Source organism: Rana temporaria, chromosome 6, assembly GCF_905171775.1.
Source record: "Rana temporaria chromosome 6, aRanTem1.1, whole genome shotgun sequence".
NCBI classification, from domain to species: Eukaryota; Metazoa; Chordata; class Amphibia; order Anura; family Ranidae; genus Rana; species Rana temporaria.
The window spans coordinates 212162221-212187257 of record NC_053494.1 but is presented as its reverse complement, the minus strand read 5'-3'; the positions used below and the strand labels follow the sequence as shown (position 1 = coordinate 212187257).

Here is a 25037-nt window from a genome sequence, read left to right as displayed (position 1 = left end):
GCTCAGGTGGAAACGTTTCTAAAAGAAAAACTTTCCTGGCGCTCAGCCCGGCCTGCGATGGGAACACAATAAAGCCGGCTTCCAGACTCTGATTATAAATGGACGGATCATCCGGACACAATGCCTCTGGTTTAATAGAAAGTTACATTTGTCCCCTCCGGCATACAACATTTTTATTCTTCCTCGATAGGCGGCTGGTCTGCCCTTATACTGACTAATACAGGAGTGGAAAGGAACGATGGTGAGACTTTGGAAACGTTACAATGACACAGCTTGAGAAACAGAAAAAAAAGAAAATCCAATCTCCGCATACAAGAAAAAAAGTTCCCACAACATGTTCATACACCTGCTGCCAATGGAGGAAATGTGCAGACATGAGGGTCCCTCTAGTGGCGGGATAGAGGACAGTGCAGTCTTTACAGTGTTAGGCCCCTTTCACACGGCCGGACCGGTCAGTTTTTTTTTCGGGGGACCAGAACGACCGATCCATTCTTCTCTATGGAGCGTCGGATGTCAGCGGTGACATGTCCGCCGACATCCGATCCGCTAAAATCAGATGGAGGGCGATAAGTCACCTTCCGTCCATGGCAGATCGGATTGGGCGAGATCTGATGAAAACGGACATGCTGTCCATAGGAGACAACGGCGCTGGACAAGCCCCTCCCCGCTCAGTGAGCAGAGAGGTACCTGCCACCCGCCGGCTCAGCGGAGAGATCTCCTGCTGTGCTGGCGGGCCGCTGCAAGCGGATCCGTCCCCGTGTGGAAGGGTCCTTATAGTCAGAATTTTATTGGATTTTTTTTTTACCACTTTAAGACCAGGACTTTTCTGGAACTTTTATTTATTTTTTTTTAATATTTTTTTTCTAGAAACCCCAAACATTACAATATTTTTTTTTCTTTTTTTTTAGCAGAGACCCTAGAGAATAAAATGATGATTGTTGAAATAATTTACATCACACTGTATTGGCGCTGTGGTCTTTCAAACGCAATTGAAAAAAAATAAAAAAAAATATTTACCCCAATTTTGTTTTTTAGAATGTGTAACATGCTATGCCGAGTAAATAGATACCAAACATGTCATGCTTTAAAATTGCGCACATCCGTGGAATGGCGACAAACTACGGTACTTAAAAATCTCCTCCTTTAAAAATGTTTTACAGATATCAGGGGTGTCAAACTCAATTTCTTCGTGGGCCGCATCAACATTATGATTGCCCTCAAAAGGGCCGGTTGTATCTGTAAGATTAGATGTCCAGCACACCCCCTCCCCTTACATTAGATGTTAAAAGCCACCCTATCATCAGAAGTTGAGTCCCCCCCACCCTCCCTTACATCAGTGCACCCCCCCTTTCTTATGCTGCGGCTGGGAAGAAGCTGGATGCATTGCTTGTAAGTAGAAAGTAAGGGTCTGGAGGACGACCAGAGGAGGGCTGGAGCTCTCCGGCAGCTGCAGGAGAGGTGCGAGGGCCACATGAAATGGTCTGGAGGGCCGGATTCGGCCCGCGGGCCCTGTGTTTGACACCTGTGGATTAAAGCTACAGAGGAGGTCTTGTGCTAGAATTATTGCTCAGTATCCAAACCTGGGGTGCCACCAGGTTACAATAAAGGTGGCTGTGGACCAGATGGTCCCCCGCACATATCTATGACCCTGGGAGGCCGGAAAGGATGTCATGACGTCACTTCCAGTTGCGGCAAATGTAAAGATTGCCTTTCTTTTTTTTTTCAATCTCATGCTTTCCAGGAAAGGGGAGAAATCTGGTGTCCTAGCACAGGGAATGGGATCTAGCAAGAGCAATAATTCTAGCGCTAGACCTATTCTGTAACACTAAACAGGTAACCTGTAAAACCTGTAACCATCGCCTATGGAGATTTAAGTAGTGTACTTTGGCGCTTTTCCAAGAGCGTGGCAATTTTAAAGCGTGACCTGTTCGGTATACTCAACATATTTTACCCCCAAAAAAATTGTATATTGTGCTATTTTTTTGCATTACATAATTTTTTTCCCCCCTGAAACAACTGCGTTACAAAAATTGCAACACCCACCATTTTATGGGGTTTAAAAAAAAATGGAATGTTTGGGGGACTGTAAAAAATAAATAAATATGATTTTTACATGTAGAAGAGAAATGTCAGAATTGCCAGAGGGTCAAGCAATTAACGGCAATTAACAATTAAGGGTCAAGCAATCAACGGCTCGCGCCGATATATACGTCGGCAGAATGGCTCTGCTGGGCGAAACCCCGTATGGGTACGTTGTGCCCTTTAACTAGTTGCCGACCAGCCACGGTCATTTTACGGCCGCAGGTCGGCTCCCCTGCGCGAGAGCCCGTAGCTATACGTCACTAGGGGCGCGCCTTCACTGCCAGTGGCATTTTTATAGTAATCCAATGCATTTTTATAGCACTGATCGCTATAAAAATGCCAATGGTCCCAAAAATGTGTCAAAAGTGTCAGAAGTATCCGCCATAATGTCGCAGTACCGGAAAAAATAAAAAATCGCTGATCGCCACCATTACTAGTAAAAAAAAAATATTAATAAAAATGCCATAAAAATACCCCCTATTTTGTAGACGCTATAACTTTTGTGCAAACCAATCAATAAACGCTCATTGCGATTATTATTTTTTTTTTTACGAAATAGGTAGAAGAATACGTATCGGCCTAAACTGAGGAAAAAAAATGTTTTTTTATATATTTTTGGGGGATATTTATTATAGCAAAAAATATTCATTTTTTTCAAAATTGTCGCTCTATTTTTGTTTATAGCGCAAAAACTAAAAACCGCAGAGGTGATCAAATACCACCAAAAGAAAGCTCTATTTGTGGGGAAAAAAGGACGCCAATTTTGTTTGGGAACCACGACGCACGACCACGCAATTGTTAGTTAAAGCGACGCAGTGCCGAATCGCAAAAAGTACTCTGGTCTTTGACCAGCAATATGGTCCGGGGGTTAAGAGCCGTCCGAGGGGGCGCGTGTAAACACACAAATCTGTTTTGTCAGGGGAGAGGAGAGATATTGTTTGTTCCCAAGAAGCAGGAACAACGATATCTCTTCTCCCCCAGTCACTCCAAACCCCATACAGTTAGAACACATCTAGGGAACACACATTTAACCCCTTGATCGCCCCTAGTGTTAACCCCTTACTTACCAGTGACATTTACACAGTAATCAGTGCATTTTTATAGCTCTGATCGCTGTATAAATGTCAATGGTCCCAAAAAATGTGTCAAAAGTGTCTGATATGTCTGCCGTAATGTTGCAGTACTGCTAAAAATCGCAGATGAGGAAAACACAATGGCGTCACTCTAAGTGTAATAAGTAGTGTAACATTTATTGGATAAAAACAGCAGCAAGCTTACTCACGAGCGTTGGTGAGATTAGGCATGTATCACCAAAGAAACGCCCATGGCTGTCACTGTATGCGGCTGTGTTGTGGAGCGGTTGGCGGCGGTGGATAACGTTGCTTCCTCTGTCTCTGATACACTGGGAGCCGAGCTGTGACGTCAATTCCGGATGGACGCTGGATCAGATGGATGGCAATACTTCCGGGTGATGTGGGGGAGCCAGAAGTCCTACTGGCTCCCAGTGTGTCAGACAGAGGAAGCGATGGCATCCACCGCCGCCAACCGCTCCACAACACAGCCGCATACAGTGACAGCCAGGGGCGTTTCTTTGGCAATACATACCTAATCTCACCAACGCTTATGAGCAAGCTTGCTACCGTTTTTATCCAATAAATGTTACACTACTTATAACACTTAGAGTGGCGCCATTGTGTTTTCCTCATCTGCCTTCAGATTCGCTTAAAAACATCACTAGGCCTGCAAGTGTTTTATTTCGAACTCAAAGGACTATATTAACAGTCTCATGAGCTCACCTGTTTTTATTTGTTTTAGCTGCATTTCCATTGCTGCTGGTGCTAGCGCCTACTCTCTCTTAAGTAAAAATCGCAGATCACTGCCATAACTAAAAAAAAAAAAAATATAATAATATTTATATATATATATATATATATATATATATATATATATATATATATATATATTCCATAGATTGTAGACGGTATAGCTTTTGCGCAAACCAATCAATATACGTTTAATTTTTTTTTTAAAGGTTTTCTTTTTGTTAATAGTGCAAAAAATTTAAACCGCAGAGGTGATCAAATACCACCAAAAGAAAACTATTTGTGTAAAAAGAAGGACGCAGATTTTGTTTGGATACAACATCGCAATTGTCAATTAAAGCGACGCCATGCCAAATTGTAAAAAGTGCTCTGGTCAGGAAGGGAATAAAATCTTCCGGGCCTGAAGTAATTAAAATATTTATAAAAAAAAAGAAAAAAAAGGGGGATAGAAAAAAAGTCAGTTAACAGGTAAAACATTATATGTAGGCTCGCTGTTCTGCTCACCTCAGCGCACTGCACTTTAGCGATGTAGCCGTTGTTCTGGAGCTCCATCCAGTTGGCCTCGTATAACTTGGGACCAATTAGGAAATTCAAGTCGACGATTTTGTCATCTTCTCGGACCAGCGTGGCGGTGAGACCGAGCTTGGTGTGCGCCTGGACGATGGTTAGGACACGACGGAACATCTTAGCTGGATGAAGCCAAATAGAAAACATTTGAATTGCCCACTATAGCAGCAGATGTAAGCTACAACTCAAGAGAAAAATGTGGTTGGGACTTTAAATGAGACCATGGCTTGTGTAGCGTACAAGTCTCCATCCCCGATAATATGGACCAAAAGGGGGCAACTAGGGACAGGGGGACTTTAAATGAAACACATCACTTGGGCTGGATGAGACAATCAATGTATAGTAAATAGCTTGTTTATTCATAACAGACTAGTGCATGTTGCATATAATGGCATTCATGTTACATCAATAAATATAGTACAGAATAAAATAAAACATGATTGGTAAATCACAATAGAGATCATAAAATGAAACGATAACTCAACCAGTTAATTAAAACCCATAAGGACCACGTGATTGCTGTGATAAAAATTGAATAAGAAGGCTCTACGCGTTTCGTGGAGTAATATCCACTCATCAGGAGCTAATTGGTGTTATATTTTGAATTTTTTACTATTTTATGTGTTAAAGGTTTCTGAGAATCAATATTTAAACATGGCCATTTTGAGGTTTGTTGAGGACAGACGAAGGTCAGTTGCTGTGTAGGTTACATGTATTTTTGGAGTTCTACGTCAAGACAATGGGTGGAGATGTGTTACTTAACCACTTAAGCCCCGGACCAAAATGCTGCCTAAAGACCCAAGGTGTTTTTACAGTTCGGGACTGCGTCGCTTTAACAGACAATCGAGCGGTCATACGACGTGGCGCCCAAACAAAATTGGCGTCCTTTTTTTCCCCACAAATATAGCTTTCTTTTGGTGGTGTTTGATCACCTCTGCAGTTTTTATTTTTTGCGCTATAAACAAAAATAAAGCGACAATTTTGAAAAAAATGCAATATTTTTTACTTTTTGTTATAATAAATATCCTCCAAAAACATATATAAAACATTTTTTTCCCTCAGTTTAGGCCGATACGTATTCTTCGACCTATTTTTAGTAAAAAAAAAAAAAAATCGCAATAAGCGTTTATCGATTGGTTTGCGCAAAATTTATAGCGTTTACAAAATAGGGGATAGTTTTATTGCATTTTTATTAATTATTTTTTTTTTTACTACTAATGGCGGCGATCAGCAATTTTTTTCGTGACTGCGACATTATGGCGGACACTTCGGACAATTTTGACACATTTTTGGGACCATTGTAATTTTCACAGCAAAAAATGCATTTAAATTGCATTCTTTATTGTGAAAATGACAGTTGCAGTTTGGGAGTTAACCACAGGGGGCGCTGTAGGAGTTAGGGTGCACCTAGTGTGCGTTTACAACTGTAGGGGGGTGTGGCTGTAGGACTGACGTCATCGATTGTGTCTCCCCTATAAAGGGGATGACACGATCGATGCGCCGCCACAGTGAAGCACGGGGAAGTCGTGTTTACATACGGCTCTCCCCGTTCTTCAGCTCCGGGGAGCGATCGCGACGGAGCGGCTATAAACAAATAGCCGCGCCGTCGTCCCGGATCGCTCCCCGAGCAAACCCGACCACCGCATGTAGCGGGGGGGGGGGTCCCGATCGGACCCCCCCACCCGCTAGAAGGCAAGGACGTACATGAACGCCCATGTGCCTGTACGTGCCATACTGTGGACGTACATTTACATGCGGCGGTCGGGAAGTGGTTAATATATACAAGTGGGTGTTACGTTTGTGACAGGAGCGCACCACCTTTCTTGGAGCTATTCTAAAAGTTAATAGGCTTAGCTTGGCTTTAAAAACAGTATAAGAATCCATGTGGTTTGGAAAGAAAGCTCTATTTGTGGGAAAAAAAGGACGTACATTTTTTTTGGGAGCCACGTCGCACGACCGGCGCAATTGTCAGTTAAAGCGACGCAGTGCCGAATCGCAAAAAGTGGCCTGGTCTTTGGCCAGCCAAAGGGTCCGGGGTTGAAGTGGTTAAAAGGCGAAGGTCTGCTCTATTTACCTGGAATGGTGTGCACCTCGTCTAGAATCATCAGACCCCACTCCTGACTTTTCAGCCACTCCATCACCCTCTCAGCTTCCCAAGACCTCTTGGTGGTGTGTCCCAGCATGGAGTAGGTGCTGATGGCAATCGAGCAGCCGATGGGCTTGTCCTTGGCGTCGGAGGTAAAACGGCATATCTGGCTGTCGTCGATGGTGGACCACATCTTGAACTGAGCTTTCCACTGCTCCACGGAGACGGCCGAGTTCCCCAAAATGAGGCACCTCTTCCGAACTGTACAGGCGGCCGTGACGCCAACCAGAGACTTTCCCGCACCTGGAAAAAACACACACAGGAGGTTCACATCATTTACCACAAGCACGGTTTTTCCATATCTTAAAATTAGTAACTGAACTCTAATTATTACCAGATCATGGCAGCTTTGTAGTTAACTACTTGCCGACCAGCAGCCGGCAGGTCGGCTCCCCTGGGCGAGAGCCCGTAGCTATACGGCGGCTCTCGAAGCGGCCACTAGGGGCGCTCGTCCCCGACTCCCGTGCGTGTGCCCACCGGGCGCAATCGCCGCCGGGCACCCGCGATTGCTCGTTACAGAGCGAGAACCGGGAGCTGTGTGTGTAAACACACAGCTCCCGGTCCTGTCAGGGAGAGAAATGCTGATCTTCTGTTCATACAATGTATGAACAGCGATCAGTCATTTCCCCTAGTGAGGCCACCCCCCCCCCCTACAGTTAGAACACACCCAGGGAACATACTTAACCCCTTCCCCGCCCCCTAGTGTTAACCCCTTCACTGCCAGTGGCATTTTTATAGTAATCCAATGCATTTTTATAGCACTGATCGCTATAAAAATGCCAATGGTCCCAAAAATGTGTCAAAAGTGTCCGCCGTAATGTCGCAGTACCGAAAAAAGAAAAAAAAACGCTGAACGCCGCCATTACTAATAAAAATGCCATAAAACTACCACCTATTTTGTAAACGCTATAACTTTTGCACAAACCAAACGCTTATTGCGTTTTTTTTTACGAAAAAAATGAAGAAGAATACGTATCGGCCTAAACTGAGGGAAAAAAAAAGTTTTTTTTATATATTTTTGGGGGATATTTATTATAGCAAAAAATATTCATTTTTTTCAAAATTGTCGCTCTGTTTTTGTTTATAGCGCAAAAACTAAAAACCGCAGAGGTGATCAAATACCACCAAAAGAAAGCTCTATTTGTGGGAAAAAAGGACGCCAATTTTGTTTGGGAGCCACGTCGCACGACCGCGCAATTGTCAGTTAAAGCGACGCAGTGCCGAATCGCAAAAAGTGCTCTGGTCTTTGACCAGCAATATGGTCCGGGGGTTAAAGCCAAAATTCTAACAAAATATATATTTTTTTTTTTTTTTTTTTTTTCACTTCAGACTTCAACCTCATAGAGTATGCGTTTATACGCTCATGTTCCGTTTGCCAGCCCTTAGCGTCTCTAATCAGGTTTCGCATCATTAGTGTGGTTTTTTCTTAGATTTCTTTTTTCTTGCCGAATATATATATATATATATATTTTTTTTTTTTTTTTTTATAATTTTGTTAGTGATCTCAACAAAAAAGATTTTTCAATTCCTTCGCCTTATCCCAGTTCCTCCCTTCCCTCCCTCTCCCACCTCCCCTCCCTCTATCTCACCATAAACAATCCCAAGTACCTTCTGATGCCTTCAAATCTGTTTTTAATTTGTCTTTAGGTCTCAACTCTGAGTTTTTCAACATAACTCCACGATTTCTTAAAGGCCCTCCAATTATCCCATTTCTTATCCTGGGCTATATTATTACCTTCCACCCCTTCTCTCAGTTCTTCCATTTTATAGGTCTCTTCCACGGAGTCTATCCATTCCCAAAAATATATTTTTTTTAACCCTTTCATGCCTAAGCTCATTTCTGACATTTGTTGCTTACAAGTTCAAATCCGTATTTTTTGCTGGAAAATTACTTAGAGCCCTTTCACACTGAGGCGCTGCAAAAACGCCCTAAAACGCCTTCAGGGCTATAACTGCGTTTTTAGGGCGCTATCGGTAAAATTAACGGGCGTTTTAACAGCGTTATTGAAGCATGGGCAATTTCAGTCCTGCTGTTGTAGATGCCCTTTTTTTTTTGCTTGCAGGTTTATATTTTTGGGAGATCATGTGACTTTTCTACAGCTCAGAGCGGATTATAGGCGCTATTCAGACGTTTTTTACAGCGCTTTCAATTCATTTCAATGAAGGGCTTTTTTTCAGCGCCCAAAAGCTGCTCCAAAGATGCTGCTTGCAGGACTTTTCTCAACGCCCCGCCCGTGTAACGCCTCAGTGTGAAGGGGTCCATTGAGATGGAGAGCGTTTTATGAGCGCTATTTTTAACGCTAAAACGCTGTAAAAACGCTCCAGTGTGAAAAGGGTCTTAGAACCCCCAAACTTTAGATATACAGTGGAACCTCAGATTGCGAGTAACGTGGTTAACGAGCGTTTCGCAATACGAGCGCTGTATTTAAAAAAAATCGTGACTCGGTTTGCGAGTGTTGTCTCTCAAAACGAGCATGATTCAGGCCAAATCGGTGTGCAGTACCGCTTTTGGCCTCAGGTGAGGGGGGGCGCCGGAGCCGAATGTCGACGATCGGAAATGCACAGAAAGGCCTGAGGACAGCACAGCCGATCTCGGTAAATCTCGGGTATGAAGTCTGCCCGCGATTTGCCGAGGTCAGCCAAAGTGTCCTCGGGCCTTTTAGGCTCTCCGGCGCCCCCCCGCCTCTGGCCGCATGCAGTATTGAAGTCAATGCAGAATGAATTATTTTTGTTTCCATTGACTTTAATGGGGAAACTCGCTTTGATATGCAAGTACTTTGGATTACGAGCATTCTCCTGGAACGGATTATGCTCGTAATCTGAGGTTCCACTGTATATTTGTAGCAGAGATCCTAGGGAATAAATTGGCAATTGTTGAAATATTTTATGTCACACTGTATTTTCTGAACTCGGCACTTGGATTCGGTTTTGTGGACCCTACTGAGACGGAGCTCTTTATTTCCGTGCTCTCCGCTATGGCACAGCTCATGACCTCCCATCAGTCAGTCTCTAGCTTGGGCAGCTCAAATATAACACAAATGCCCACACAGTGCGTCTGCCTGAACGCTAAGCCCCCCCAAATCCCCCCAACTGAGACCATGTGACCAACGCCATGCCACCAGCACAATAATAAAAATTCTCACCGCAAGGCAGGACGATCACGCCAGAACGAGCGCGCCCGTTGCCAAACATCTTGCGCAAACTTTTCTCCTGGTACGGGCGCAGGACGGCAGTGGGTTTCAGGTCGATGTTGATGTCGGGATTCATGGTGTCGTTTCTGAAATCGTATTCAGCCAATAAAGGATACTCCATGTGGATACATTGTTTCTGGAGCAACTCAATGTGTTCCTATTGGACAAAGGAGAGCATCAAAACAAGTGATCCGCATCTCACAAACAGTAAAAAAAAATCCATATATTTGGATATTATTTGTTAATAACGACCAAGTGTTAGCTGGTATCGTCTAAAGATCGGAGGATATAAAAAACACAACCCAACAATTCCAATGCAGGTAAATAACAGCAGCTGCTTAGTCCAATGATTGCAAGGATCAGATATCATTCTATTCTTTACTTGCTTACCAAGCACTTTTACCCCCTTCCTGGCCAGGCCAAATTTCAGCTCTCAGTGCTGTCACTCTTTGAATGACAATTACACGGTCATGCAACACTGTACACATATGAAATTGTTATTACACAAATAGAGCCGTCTTTTGGTGGCATTTAAATTGCTTGCCGACCAGTTCTACGGCGGCAGATCGGCTCTCCTGCGTGAGAGCATGTAATATACCGCCGACTCTCTCGCGCAGGCCACTGCGCGTGCCCGATAGCCGCCAGGCACACGCGATCGCTCGTTACAGAGCGGGGACCGGGAGCTGTGTGTGTAAACACGCAGCTCCCGGTCCTGTCAGGGGGGGAAATGCTGATCCTCTGTTCATACAATGTATGAACAGCGATCAGTCATTTCCCCTAGTGAGGCCACCTCCCCCCTACAGTTAGAACACACCCAGAGAACATACTTAACCCCTTCCCCGCCCCCTAGTGTTAACCCCTTCACGGCCAGTGGCATTTTTATAGTAATCCAATGCATTTTTATAGCACTAATCGCTAAAAAAGACAATGGTCCCAAAAATGTGTCAAAAGTGTCCGCCATAATGTCGCAGTACCGAAGAAAAAAACGCTGATCGCCGCCATTACTAGTAAAAAAAAAATATTAAATAAAAATGCCATAAAACTATCCCCTATTTTGTAAACACTTTAACTTTTGCGCAAACCAATCAATAAACGCTTATTGCAATTTTTTTTACGAAAAATATGTAGAAGAATACGTATCGGCCTAAACTGAGGAAAAAAAAAGTTTTTTTATATATTTTTGGGGGATATTTATTATAGAAAAAAGGAAAAAATATTCATTTTTTTCCAAATTGTCGCTCTATTTTTGTTTATAGCGCAAAAACTAAAAAACGCAGAGGTGATCAAATACCACCAAAAGAAATCTCCATTTGTGGGGAAAAAAGGACGCCAATTCTGTTTGGGAGCCACGTCGCACGACCGCGCAATTGTCAGTTTAAGCGACGCAGTGCCGAATCGCAAAAAGTGCTCTGGTCTTTGGGCAGCAATATGGTGTTATGGTTAATCACCACTGGGTTTTGGAATTGTATTGCTAACAAAAAAAAAAAAGACCAAAAATAAAAAAAAGAAGTATTTCATATTTTGCTGTAAAATTTTGCAAACAGGTAATTTTTCTCCTTCACTAATGGGCACTTATCAGGAGGCACAGATTAGCAGTACCGATGGGCACTGATATATGGCACTGGTGGACACGGATTTGCATTACTGAAAGGCAAATACATTTTCACTTGGCATTTATGTGGCCGATGTAACTCTTATGCCGCGTACACACGACTGATATATATATATATTTTACACACACACACACACAGGATATACCCACTAAAATTTACCACCAAATAAAAACCCAGTTTGTCCTGCAAAAAATAAAAATGTGGTATAATCCACTTGGATGCACAAAGTACCATATTTATCGCGGTATAACGCGCTCCCGCGTATACCGCGCACCCCTAAAGTGGCCCCCAATCCTGTGGAAAAAAAGTATTTTTGTTTTTTTGTACTTACAGTTTTGGTGTCTTGTGCGGCGTCCATCGGCGGCCTCGTCGGGTCCGGCGTCCTTCTGCGGCTTCGGGTGTCTTCTGCGGCTTCGGGTGTCTTCTGCGGCGGGTCCGGCGTCCTTCTGCGGCGGGTCCGGCGTCCTTCTGCGGCGGGTCCGGCGTCCTTCTGCGGCGGGTCCGGCGTCCTTCTGCGGCGGGTCCGGCGTCCTTCTGCGGCGGGTCCGGCGTCCTTCTGCGGCGGGTCCGGCGTCCTTCTGCGGCGGGTCCGGCGTCCTTCTGCGGCGGGTCCGGCGTCCTTCTGCGGCGGGTCCGGCGTCCTCCCCGCCACGAGTTTGAATACCGAGCGCAGTACACTCGTGAATCTTCGGGCAGGCTCGGCAACTGTCGCGCTGACGTCCTGTACGTACAGGACGTCAGTGCGAGAGGCGCCGAGACTGCCTGAAGATTCACGAGTGTACTGCCCTCGGTATATGCCGGCGCAGTATTCAAACTCGTGGCGGGAAAGCGGGTATCGGCGTATATCGCGCACCCACGATTTTGCCCTGATTTTCAGGGCAAAATAGTGCGCGGTATACGCCGATAAATACGGTAGTTGTGATGATATGTACAGTTTTACTAACACATGTCAAAGTTGTAAAATTGTGCTTAAGCATTAACATTTGTTTTACCCTCAGCTGTGAAGGGGATAACTTGTAGCCAATCAGAACCAACTCATAAAAGAACTGTCATAAAAGAGCTGCTATTTTCCACAGAATTTTACCTGTTTGACCTCAAAGGAGACCGTCTGCGTTTCCTCCTCCTCCTCTTCCTCCTTGTCCATTTGCTCGTAAAACTCGAACAAGTCGGCAGGGACGTCGCCTTTGCTCTGCGTCTCGGGACCCTGGGAGGTGGAGGGTCCGCTGGCGGGGTCACTGGCCTTGGAGATCTGTAACACCAAAGGCAGAGGAGTTATATATAATAAAAAGGGGTGAAGCCGTTTGGATCGGGATAAAGAGAACCAGTCCATAGACATCACTTACAGCTGACTTGCTGGTAAAGGTCTCGGTGATCAGTTCGGTGTCCTCGCCCTCCTCATTGCGCAGTCGGCAGCTTCTTATGATGGGATCCTGTAGGAGGTCCTGGATGACCTCTGGGTGGGCGCTCTCTACAAAGTACCTGAGAAGGGAATGTGTGAACATTTTAAGAAACTCCCTATAGCTTGTGTGTCAAACACAAGGCCTGCAGGCCAAATCTGTCCCGCCAGGCCATTTCATGTGCACCTTACGCCTCTTATGCAGCTGCGGCACCTCCCTTGTCACCCCCCCCCCCCCCCACCTTGCCTCAGCAGAAGAGAGGAGCCCCTCCTACAGATCCTTCACCTCTCTGTGCAGCCGCAGTATCCTCTCGCCTGTGCCCCCCCTAGTCTCAGCATTCAGCAGACTTCAGTCCTCAGCTGATCAGCAGGTCCCAGCGATCAATCATTGTCCAGGACCCGCTGATCAGCTTGTGCTGTAACAAAGAGCAGCACAGCCAGGGTGGCAGGTGCGCCCACCCCCACCCCCCTTCCTGGAAACACTGATCATGTATCAGATACGTGATCCAGCGCAGAGCAGCTATCTGCATGGGGTGGTTGGCAAGGGGACATATGCAGTGTGAAATCCCCTAAGGCAGGGCCCAAAATTTCCAGTCCTGAGCTACCAAGCAAGGCCTTAAGGGTTACTCGCCACCAGTTGCCCCACACAATCCCTACCCTGCACTGCCCCCAAACACGCCCCTCATAAGTTATCTCAAGAAATTACACTTAAATGTTTTCTGCAAAATTAAGTTACAAAAATAAATATTAACAACAACTTTATCAGTGCAGCCTCGCCTGTGCCCACCACTGCAGCCTCGCCTGCGCCCACCACTGCAGGATCGCCTGCGCCCACCACTGCAGGATCGCCTGCGCCCACCACTGCAGCCTCGCCTGCACCTGTGCAGAGGATCATCACAGGGAAGAGAGCAGGAAGGAAGAGGAAAGCCGCGGGATCACAGAGCAGATAGCCCACTGTTACAGCTTACATTACAATTGCCTCCGCTCGTGGTTACACACAGCCCCCCCCTGACCCTGTGCCTGTGATAGACAGAACACGTCCCAGCATTGGACAGGCGTTCCGTCTATCCCAGGCGCAGGTCAGGAGGTGGAGCTGTGTGCAATCATGAGCAGACGGCAATTGGAATGTAAGCTGTAACAGCGGGCTATCCGCTCTGTTACCCAGCGGCTTTCCTCTTCCTCCATGCTCTCTTCCCCCGGGGCGATCGCGGGGAGAACAGCTCCTGTTCAACCCCGCATGGCGATGATAAATCGCACACCCTTGCTCCTTACCGGAAACAATTTTCCCCAATTTGAGGTCTGCCCTAAGGCACTGCTGTCTGCTAGTCTCACCAGACTTGCAGTGAGATTTGGTGAGGTCACTACTGTGCCTCCCCCCACCCCTACCCAGTAGTGCCCTTTGCCCCTCTATAGCCATTTTGTGTGTTATGTGGCGCTTCTACCAAGCAAACTTGCAATTTTCTCTCTGCTTTGCAGGGAATAAAGAAATAAAAAGCACAATAGCCTGTGTGTGTTTTCTGAGCTCAGTGTTGTTTACTACACAGAGCTCTCTTCCGTAAATGACGGAGACGATCAGCAGGTCGCACCGATCAATCATTGGCTGGGACCCGCTGATCAGCTTGTGCTGTAACAAACAGCAGAAACTATTAGGCAGATTCACAAAGACTTACGACGGCGTATCAGTAGATACGCCGGCGTAAGTCCGAATCCGCGCCGTCGTATCTTTAAGCATATGCTCAAATTGAGATACGCTTCTCTGTTGCTAAGATGCGACCGGCGCAAGTCTCCTAAGCCGTCGTATCCTAGCTGCATATTTACGCTGGCCGCTAGGGGCGTGTACTTCGATTTACGCCGAGAATATGTAAATGAGCAAGATACGCCTATTCACGAATGTACGTACGCCCGTCGCAGTAAGCTACGCCGTTTACATAAGGCGTTTTGCAGGCGTTAAGATAAACCACCAAAAAGATGGCGCAACCAATGTTAAGTATGGACGTCGGAACAGCCGTCGAATTTCACGTCGTTTACGTAAGCTGATTCAGAACAGGGCTGGGCGTAGATTACGTTCACTTCGAAAGCATTGACTATTTGCGACGTGATTTTGAGCATGCGCACAGGGATACGTCCACGGACGGCGCATGCGCCATTCGTTAGGCGCGTCATTACCATACAGCACGCCCACTACGAATTACGCGCGCTTACGCCGGCCCATTTACACTACGCCGACGCAACTTAGGACGCAAGTTCTTTGTGAATACTGTACTTGCCTCTCTAACTTACGGCGGCGTAGCGTATATGAGATGCGCTACGCCCGCCTAAAGTTAGGCACATCTACCTGAATCTGGCTATAAGTTGTCAATTAGCAGCTGGCCACACCCACTGGTTTTTGGATGGAGAACCCTCAGCCGAAAAAACACTCCCACTGTGAGCTACATGGGTGGCAACGGTTCCGCTTTTATAGGGATCTGGTTTTGTGGATCGATGTGTAGTTTAGATTTCGGGACACTCCGTATGCGCATGCTTGGTCCAGGTCCGTGCTTCATGTTGAGAATCGGCATGAGCAGAATCCGTCTCCTCCAATACCACTGCACCTGACTTCTCCCTATCCTGACCGGCTTCCTTACCTAGAATCTTGTCATTTGAATCTAGGATTCTGCAGAATCTGATCTATAATACGACGTCAGAAAAGGGGACTTACCTGTTGTGTTTCAGAACCAACTTCACCTTCCCGTAGCTGACAGTACAGAGCTGTAGAGGGAAACAAATGATGGAAAACGTTGGGAATCTTTGCCAGTTAAAATGATTAAAGTTTTGTTTTTTTGGTTTAAAGAATCAAACATTATTAGCTGGATTCAGAGAGAGCGCCGCAACTTTAAAGCGGTGTTTCACCCTAAAAAACAACTTTCTAGCATGTCATTCAGCATAGTAGCGCGAGCTACAGTATGCCTTTATATATTTTTTTGGCGCCGTACTCACTGTTTAATCGCGTAGTAAAGTTTCAGACTCCCCGCGGGGAATGGGCGTTCCTATGCAGAGGGCTCGTGATTGACGGCGGGCTATGGTGCGTCACGAAAATAGCCGGAGTAGGTCTCGGCTCTTCACGGCGAAGAGCAAACACCTATTTCGGCTATTTCCGTGAAGCGTGACGCGCCATAGCCGGCCGTCAATCACGAGCCCTCTGCATAGGAACGCCCATTCCCCTGAAACTTTACTACGCAATTAAACAGTGAGTACGGCGCCAAAAAAAAAAATTATAAAGGCATACTGTAGCTCACGCTACTATGCTGAATGACATGCTAGAAAAAAACAATTTTTTTAGGGAGAACCCCCGCTTTAAGGCGGCGTAGCGTATCGCATTTACGCTACGCCGCCTTAAGTCAGAGAGGCAAGTGCTGTATTCACAAAGTACTTGCCTTCTAACTTACGGCGGCGTAGCGTAAATGGAGCCGGCGTAAGCGCGCCTAATTCAAATTAGGATGAGGGGGCGTGTTTTATGTTAATGGAGGGTGACCCGACGCGATTGACGTTTTTTACGAACGGCGCATGCACCGTCCGTGTACATATCCCAGTGTGCTTTGCTCCAAAGTACGCCGCAAGGACGTATTGGTTTCGACGTGAACGTAAATTACGTCCAGCCCCATTCACGGACGACGTACGCAAACAACGTAAAATTTTCAAATTTCGACGCGGGAACAACGGCCATACTTAACATTACTAGTCCAGCTATTTGGTGGAATAACTTTACGCCTGAAAACGCCTTACGTAAACGGCGTATCTTTACTGCGACGGGCGCAGGTACGTTCGTGAATCGGCGTATCTAGTAATTTACATATTCTACGCCAAACTCAACGGAAGCGCCACCTAGCGGCCAGCCTAAATAGTGCACCCTAAGATACGACAGCGCAGGCTGTCGTATCTTAGCTAGGTTTAAGTGTATCTCAGTTTGAGAATACACTTAAACTTACGACGGCGCAGATTCCGAGTTATGTCGGCGTATCTACTGATACGCTGGCGTAAATCTTTCTGAATCTAGCTAGTTATACTTAACTCCTCTGTGTAATGGTTTTGCACAGAGCAGCCCTGATCCTCCTCTTCTCGGGTCCCTCGCCAGTGCTCCTGGCCACTTCCTCCTGCCCCCCAGAGCCAGCAGCTTACTATGGGGACACCCGGGCCAAGTCACAGATCTCGTGTGTCCATTCAGATACAGAGCTGCAGGCTCAGCCCGTCCCCCTCTCTCCTCATTGACTTTGATTGACAGAAGCAGGAGCCAATGGCGCCCCGCTGCGCGTCTCATCCAAATCAGGAGGGAGAGTATCTGGACAGCAGAGTCTCTCGCGCAACATTGCTGGATAAAGATGGGGCTCAGGTAAGTTTTAGGAGGGCTTCTGCACACAGAAGTAGGTAGATTCAGGTAGGGGCGCGCAAAACTAAGGCGGCGTAGTCTAGCGTGTTTACACTACGCCGCCTTAAGTAAGAGAGGCAAGTACTGTATTCTCAAAGTACTTGCCTCCTTACTTAGGGCGGCTTAGCGTAAATGTGGCGGGTGTAAGGGTGCCTAATTCAAATGTGTTGGAGGGGGGCGTGTTTTATGGTAATAAGGCTTGACCTCACGTTTTTGACGCTTTTTTTTCACTGCACATGCGCCGGGCGCCTACATTTCCCAGCGTGCATTGCGGCTAAGTACGCCGCACGGGCCTATTGACGTGGACGTAAACGACGTAAATCCCGATTCGCGAACGACTTACGCAAACGACGTAAAAAATTTAAATCTCGCGGCGGGAACGGCCGCCATACTTTAACATTGTTATTCCACCTAATAGGTGGAATAACGTTAAGCCTGCTAATGCCTTACGGAAATGCGTCGGCCGGGCGTACGTTCGTGAATCGGCGTATCAACTCATTTACATATTTTACGCCGACCGCAATGGAAGCGCCATCTAGCGGCCACCCGAAAAATTGCAATCTAAGATAGGACGGCGCAAGCCGACTTATCTTAGATATGTTTAAGCGTATCTCTGTTTGAGCATACGCTTCAACATAAGTCGGCGTAGATTCTGAGTTAGGTCGGCTTATCTACTGATAAGTCGGCCTAACTCTTACTGAATCTACCTAAAGGTTTTTTTATTTTAGTGCACAGAATGCATTCAGATAAAGAACCTTCTGCTTTTACAACCACTTTAACTCCTCCTAACTTAGTGCTCCTTCACACTGGCAGAAAGGATAACCGCCCTCTGAAAAGCGATCCGCAGTGGATCAGTTTCAGAGGGCAGTATAGCAGCGGCTAGCAGGCATTTAACCACTTAAGACCCGGACCAAAATGCAGGTAAAGGACCCGGACAGAATTTGCGATTCGGCACTGCGTTGCTTTAACTGACAATTGCGCGGTCGTGCGACGTGGCTCCCAAACAAAATTGGCGTCCTTTTTTTCCCCCACAGATAGATCTTTCTTTTGGTGGTATTTGATCACCTCTGCGGTTTTTATTTTTTGCGCTATAAACAAAAATAGAGCGAAAATTTTGAAAAGAATTCAATGTTTTTTACTTTTTGCTATAATAAATATCCCCCAAAAATATAAAAAATTAATAGTTTCCTGTTTTCTTCTACCTATATTTGGTAAAAAAAAAAAATTGCAATAAGCGCTTATCGATTGGTTTGCGCAAAATTTATAGCGTTTAAAAAATAGGGGATAGTTTTATTGCATTTTTTTTAATTGGGTTTTTTTCACTACTAATGGCGGCGATCAGCGATTTTTTTCTCGTGACTGCGACATTATGGCGGACACTTCGGACACTTTTGACACATTTTTGGGACCATTGTCATTTTCACAGAAAAAAATGCATTAAAAATGCACTGATTACTGTGAAAATGACAATTGCAGTTTGGGAGTTAACCACAAGGGGGCGCTGAAGGGGTTAAGTGTGACCTCATCTGTGTTTCTAACTGTAGGGGGTGTGGCTGTAGGTGTGACGTCATTGATTGTGGTTCCCTATATTAGGGAACACACGATCGATGACGGCGCCACAGTGAAGAACGGGGAAGCTGTGTTTACACACACCTCTCCCCGTTCTTCAGCTCCAGGGACCGATCGCGGGACTCCAGCGGTGATCGGGTCCCGCGGCCACGGAGCATCGGACCGGGTCGCGGGCGTGCGACCCACGGCTGGGCACTTAAATAGGACGTACCTGTACGTGCTTGTGCCCAGCCGTGCCATTCTGCCGACGTATATCTGCAGGAGGCGGTCCTTAAGTGGTTAAGCTGCCTGTTTTTCCTGCCCCCCAGACCTCTGTGAATGAGCCCTTTACACTGCTAGCTGAAGCTTTAGTAAAAAAGTATTTACAGTGGAACCTTGGATTACGAGCGTAATCCGTTCCAGGAGAATGCTTGTAATCCAAAGCACTCGCATATCAAAGCGAGTTTCCCCATAGAAGTCAATGGAAATTAAGATAATTCGTTCCGCATTGACTTCTACAGCATAAAATACCACATGTGGCCAAAGGTGGGGGCGCGCCGGAGAGCTTCGGAAATACTCAGGGACAGCTCGGCTGATCTCGGAAAGGTTTGGAAACACTCAGGAACTGAGTATTTCGAGCGTTTCCTAGTATTTCTGAACGGCTCCGAACCGAGTGTCACTGTCGCCCCCGCACCTCTGGCCAAATGCGGTACTGCACACCCCATTAGCTTGAATTCTGTTCGTTTTGCGAGACAACACTCGCAAACCGAGTCAGAATTTAAAAATGCTCGTTAACAACGTTACTCGTAAACCGAGGTTCCACTTTATAACCAGAAAATGAAACCACTTGGCATGCAATGTAAAAAAAAAAAAAAATAACCAGAATCCTTCACTTCACAATTAAATGCTCCCCAGCAGACACCCTCCCAGCATCCTTCATTGAAAACTCAATACAAGAGAGTGTCAGACATAAGAAGCAAGGGGCCCCCAGTTGGCGCTCACCTTGATGAACTGTACGATTCCCTCCGGGACTCCGGTCTTGCTGAGCTTCTGTAAATACTCTATGATGTCGCTGGTCTGCAGGCCCACGCTGACCGCGGCGTACAGCGAATACGCAGTAAGTTTATACTCGTGAACATGCTGAGGTCTGCAGACCGGCTCGGAGATGGCCACCAGGAAGTCCTGGGCGTATTTATAGACCGGGGAGAAGGCTTCCAGGAAGATGTGCCCGTCTGGTGCCTGCGGAGAGAAAGACAAAGAAATGAAACAGGAATGCCGATGTCCAATGGGAGATCAGAATTTGGTGTATAGTGTGGGTGGGCTCTAGATCAGAATATGGTGTATAGGGTGGGGGGGGGGGGAATCAGAATATGGTGTATAGCATGGGGTCTTCAAACTACGGCCCTCCAGTTGTTCAGGAACTACAATTCCCATCATGCCTAGTCATGTCTGTGAATGTCAGTGTGTTACAATGCCTCATGGGATGTGTAGTTCTACAACACCTGGAGGGCCGTAGTTTGAGGATCCCTGGTGTATAGGGTGGGGGGGTCAGAATATGGTGTATAAGGGGGAGTGGAGATCAGAATATGGTTTATTGGTGAGGGGGGGGGGGGGTAGGATCAGAATATGGTGTATAGGGGGAGTGGAGATCAGAATATGGTGTATAGGGGGTGGGGGGTCAGAATATGGTGTATAGGGGGTGGGTCAGAATATGGTGTATAGGGGGGAGTGGAGATCAGAATATGGTTTATTGGTGTGGGGGATTGGAGATCAGAATATGGTGTATAGGGGGAGTGGAGATCAGAATATGGTGTATAGGGGGTGGGGGCGTTCAGAATATGGTGTATAGGGGGAGTGGAGATCAGAATATGGTGTATAGGGGGTGGGGGCGTTCAGAATATGGTGTATAGGGGGAGTGGAGATCAGAATATGGTGTATAGGGTGGGGGGGGGGGGGGTCAGAATATGGTGTATAGGGGGAGTGGAGATCAGAATATGGTGTATAGGGGGAGTGGAGATCAGAATATGGTGTATAGGGGGGAGTGGAGATCAGAATATGGTGTATAGGGGGGAGTGGAGATCAGAATATGGTGTATAGGGGGAGTGGAGATCAGAATATGGTGTATAGGGGGGAGTGGAGATCAGAATATGGTGTATAGGGGGAGTGGAGATCGATCAGAATATGGTTTATTGGTGAGGGGGGGGGGGGGGGGGGTAGGATCAGAATATGGTGTATAGGGGGAGTGGAGATCAGAATATGGTGTATAGGGGGAGTGGAGATCAGAATATGGTGTATAGGGGGGAGTGGAGATCAGAATATGGTTTATTGGTGGGGGATCAGAATATGGTCCGTGGGTCCCGAAGCTTCGGACCGTGTCGCGGGCGCGCGCCAGCGACCCACGGCTGGGCACATTCTGCCGACGTATATCTGCAGGAGGCGGTCCTTAAGTGGTTAAAGTAATGCGGTGCTGTATCACAAAAAATGGCCTGGTCATGAAGGGGGGGGGGGTAAGTCTTCCGGAGGGCGAGTAGTTATTCAGTTTCATTAGCATATTATTGAGGGGACATGGAGCAACCAGGGAAGGCAAAATATATCAGATACAACCTTCAGATTTAATTGGAGAAATACGGGAACTACATTTCTGACCTTCTGAAAATGCCCGTCCTCCTGGCTCTCATTACAGCCATTGGCTCTGATACTTTCAGTGTAAGTGACGTGTCGGGGACTCAGAAGAAGGTCAGCATGAGAGGCGAGTGAAGGAAAGGCCAGCCATGGCAGTCCCTACGTTTCCCCTGAACACCTACCACCCACAGCGGACGGGAGGAGTGATCGGTCTTCAGCGACATCTGCGATCGGTAATCTTTAGCTCCGTACTCGTCCACTTTTTGGGAGGTTTCATCCACCTGCTTCCCGGCGGCGGACGGCACGGCCTCCTGGTCATTGCCGGGGAGTTCCTCGTCATCATCGTCCTCCTCGTCATAGTGACGCTTCCTGAATTTCTTCTTGTCTGGAACAAAGGAAAAAAAAGACAGTAAAGTTGTGCGAATAGACGAAGATTTCATTGGATTTGGGTAGAGAAGGGAAGAGTAATGACCCCCCCACCCATTGGGGGAGTTCTTTTCCCCGCACTTCCTGTCCAGGAGACACAACAGGAAATCTTTACAAATTGAGAGGAAATACTATTTGGGGTAGTGACCCCGCTGAAAGATTTCCCCTCTTCTAGTGACAATGTGAGCGTTCCGTCACTTTCTGTCTCGGGTGTCTTGGAGTCACTCCAAGAAATGGTTTAATCTCCTGCTCAACGCAACTCCCGGCACGCCCCCCATACACTGCAAAGCATGGCGTGCCCCCCCCCCACAGCGAAACGCAGCTCCCGGCACACCCCCCCATACACTGCAAAGCATGGCGTGTCCCCCCCACAGCGAAACGCAACTCCCGGCACGCCCCCCATACACTGCAAAGCATGGCGTGTCCCCCCCACAGCGAAACGCAGCCTGGTCTGTGTCACAGCACCCTCCAGTATACTTTGACACCAACTCCCAGCATGCTCTGCCAACCTTCTCCTTGGACACCACAACTCCCAGCATGCTCCAACAGCCTCTCCTTGGACACAACTCCCAGCATGATCTGACAACCTTCTCCTTGGACACCACAACTCCCAGCATGATCTGACAATCTTCTTCATGGACACCACAACTCCCAGCATGCTCTGACAACCTTCTCCTTGGACACAACTCCCAGCATGCTCTGACAACCTTCTCCTTGGACACAACTCCCAGCATGCTCTGACAACCTTCTCCTTGGACACAACTCCCAGCATGCTCTGACAATCTTCTTCATGGACACTACAACTCCCAGCATGCTCCGACAATCTTCTTCATGGACACTACAACTCCCAGCATGCTCTGACAATCTTCTTCATGGACACCACAACTCCCAGCATGCTCTGACAACCTTCTCCTTGGACACAACTCCCAGCATGCTCTGACCATCTTCTTCATGGACACCACAACTCCCAGCATGCTCTGACAACCTTCTCCTTGGACACAACTCCCAGCAAGCTCTGACCATCTTCTTCATGGACACTACAACTCCCAGCATGATCTGACAACCTTCTCCTTGGCCACTACAACTCCCAGAATGCTCTGACACCTCTCCAGAAACACCAAAGTCCCCAGCATGTTCTAAAAGCTTCTCCTGAGGCACTATGACTCTCAGTATGCTCTTACAGCTCATCCTCCAGTATACCGACACCTCTCCTCGGACACTACAACTCCCAGCATGCTCGGACACCTCTCCTGAGACACTACAACTCCCAGCATGCCCTGACACCTCTCTTGGGACACTACAACTCCCAGCATGCCCTGACATCTCTCTTGGGACACTACAACTCCCAGCATGCCCCAACACCTCTCCTGAGACACTACAACTCCCAGCATGCCCTGACACCTCTCTTGAGACACTACAACTCCCAGCATGCCCCGACACCTCTCCCGAGACACTACAACTCCCAGCATGCCCTGACACCTCTCCCGAGACACTACAACTCCCAGCATACCCTGACACCTCTCCTGGGACACTACAACTCCCAGCATACCCTGACACCTCTCCTGGGACACTACAACTCCCAGCATGCCCTGACACCTCTCTTGGGACACTACAACTCCCAGCATGCCCTGACACCTCTCTTGGGACACAACTCCCAGCATGCCCCGACACCTCTCTTGGGACACTACAACTCCCAGCATGTTCCGACACCTCTCCTGGGACACTACAACTCCCAGCATGCTCTGACACCTCTCCTGGGACACTACAACTCCCAGCATGCTCTGACACCTCTCCTGGGACACTACAACTCCCAGCATGTTCTGACACCTCTCCTGGGACACTACAACTCCCAGCATGCTCTGACACCTCTCCTGGGACACTACAACTCCCAGCATGCTCTGACACCTCTCTTGGGACACTACAACTCCCAGCATGTTCCGACACCTCTCCTGGGACACTACAACTCCCAGCATGGTCTGACACATCTCCTGAGACACTACAACTCCCAGCATGGTCTGACACCTCTCTTGGGACACTACAACTCCCAGCATGTTCTGACACCTCTCCTGGGACACTACAACTCCCAGCATGTTCTGACACCTCTCCTGGGACACTACAACTCCCAGCATGCTCTGACACCTCTCCTGGGACACTACAACTCCCAGCATGCCCTGACACTTCTCCTGAGACACTACAACTCCCAGCATGGTCTGACACCTCTCATGAGACAACTCCCAGCATGGTCTGACACCTCTCATGAGACAACTCCCAGCATGCCATGACACCTCTCCTGAGACACTACAACTCCCAACATGCCCTGACACGAACTCCCAGCATGCCATGACACCTCTCTTGGGACACTACAACTCCCAGCATGCCCTGATACATCTTCTGAGACACTACAACTCCCAGCATGCCCTAACACCTCTCCTGAGACACTACAACTCCCAGCAAGCCCTGACACCTCTCTTGGGACACTACAACTCCCAGCATTCTCTTACATTTCACCCTCCAGTATACTGCCACCTCTCCTCAGCCTGCTCTGTGGCGCAGCACCCTCCTGTATACTTTGACAGGCTCTCCTCACTACAACTCCCAGCATGCTCTGACATTACAGCCAATGATGTGGCACCCTCATGCACTGCTCTGCCTCCACTAAGAGACCGATAAAGTGTAGGCCGATCTCCCCCATCAGTGTACCAGACTTGTCCTTCTTCCCCATCACACCGACCACAGGACTCTCTTCCACAACAACCAGCACCTTCCAATCCGTACCAATCACTTCCGCCGGAAGGACAAGCGCGTTCACATGCGCTGGGTGGGTTTTATACAGGGGGCGTGACCGGGTGAGAAAGTCTCTGCCTCTGTGTATCCTTACTGTTGACCAGTGCGGGGTGTAGCAAGATGGCGACGGCGGCGGAACGTCACTTCCGTTACATATTCTGACGGGTCGCACAATCTGACGAAACACATCCCTTGTATTTTTCTGTATCTTCCGATTCAGATCTTACAGATGTAGGTCAGCTGCTGGAGGACTACAAATACCAGAATGTTATATATATATATATATATATATATATATATATATATACAGATCCTTCTGTCTCTGGTTTAGGTCAGTATTAACCACTTAAGCCCCGGACCAATATGCAGCCTAAAGACCCAAGGGGTTTTTACAGTTCGGGACTGCGTCGCTTTAACAGACAATTGCGCGGTCGTGC

The 25037-nt window shown here is 47.4% G+C and overlaps 1 protein-coding gene across 1 annotated transcript in view; it reads right to left on the bottom strand.

Annotated features, from left to right (window-relative positions):
* ERCC3 (ERCC excision repair 3, TFIIH core complex helicase subunit) overlaps window positions 1-24627 on the bottom strand; it is a 57391-nt gene extending 32764 nt beyond the window's left edge. Inside the window, exons 1-9 of the mRNA XM_040358223.1 lie at window positions 24517-24627; window positions 21573-21775; window positions 19771-20007; window positions 15517-15566; window positions 12766-12901; window positions 12507-12671; window positions 9762-9966; window positions 6547-6861; window positions 4410-4594 (exon numbers count right to left, since the gene is read on the bottom strand). Coding sequence (XP_040214157.1) covers window positions 4410-4594; window positions 6547-6861; window positions 9762-9966; window positions 12507-12671; window positions 12766-12901; window positions 15517-15566; window positions 19771-20007; window positions 21573-21775; window positions 24517-24538 — 1518 coding nt within the window. The 5' untranslated portion in view covers window positions 24539-24627. The remainder of the gene's footprint in view (window positions 1-4409; window positions 4595-6546; window positions 6862-9761; window positions 9967-12506; window positions 12672-12765; window positions 12902-15516; window positions 15567-19770; window positions 20008-21572; window positions 21776-24516) is intronic.
* Window positions 24628-25037: the final 410 nt, after the last annotated feature.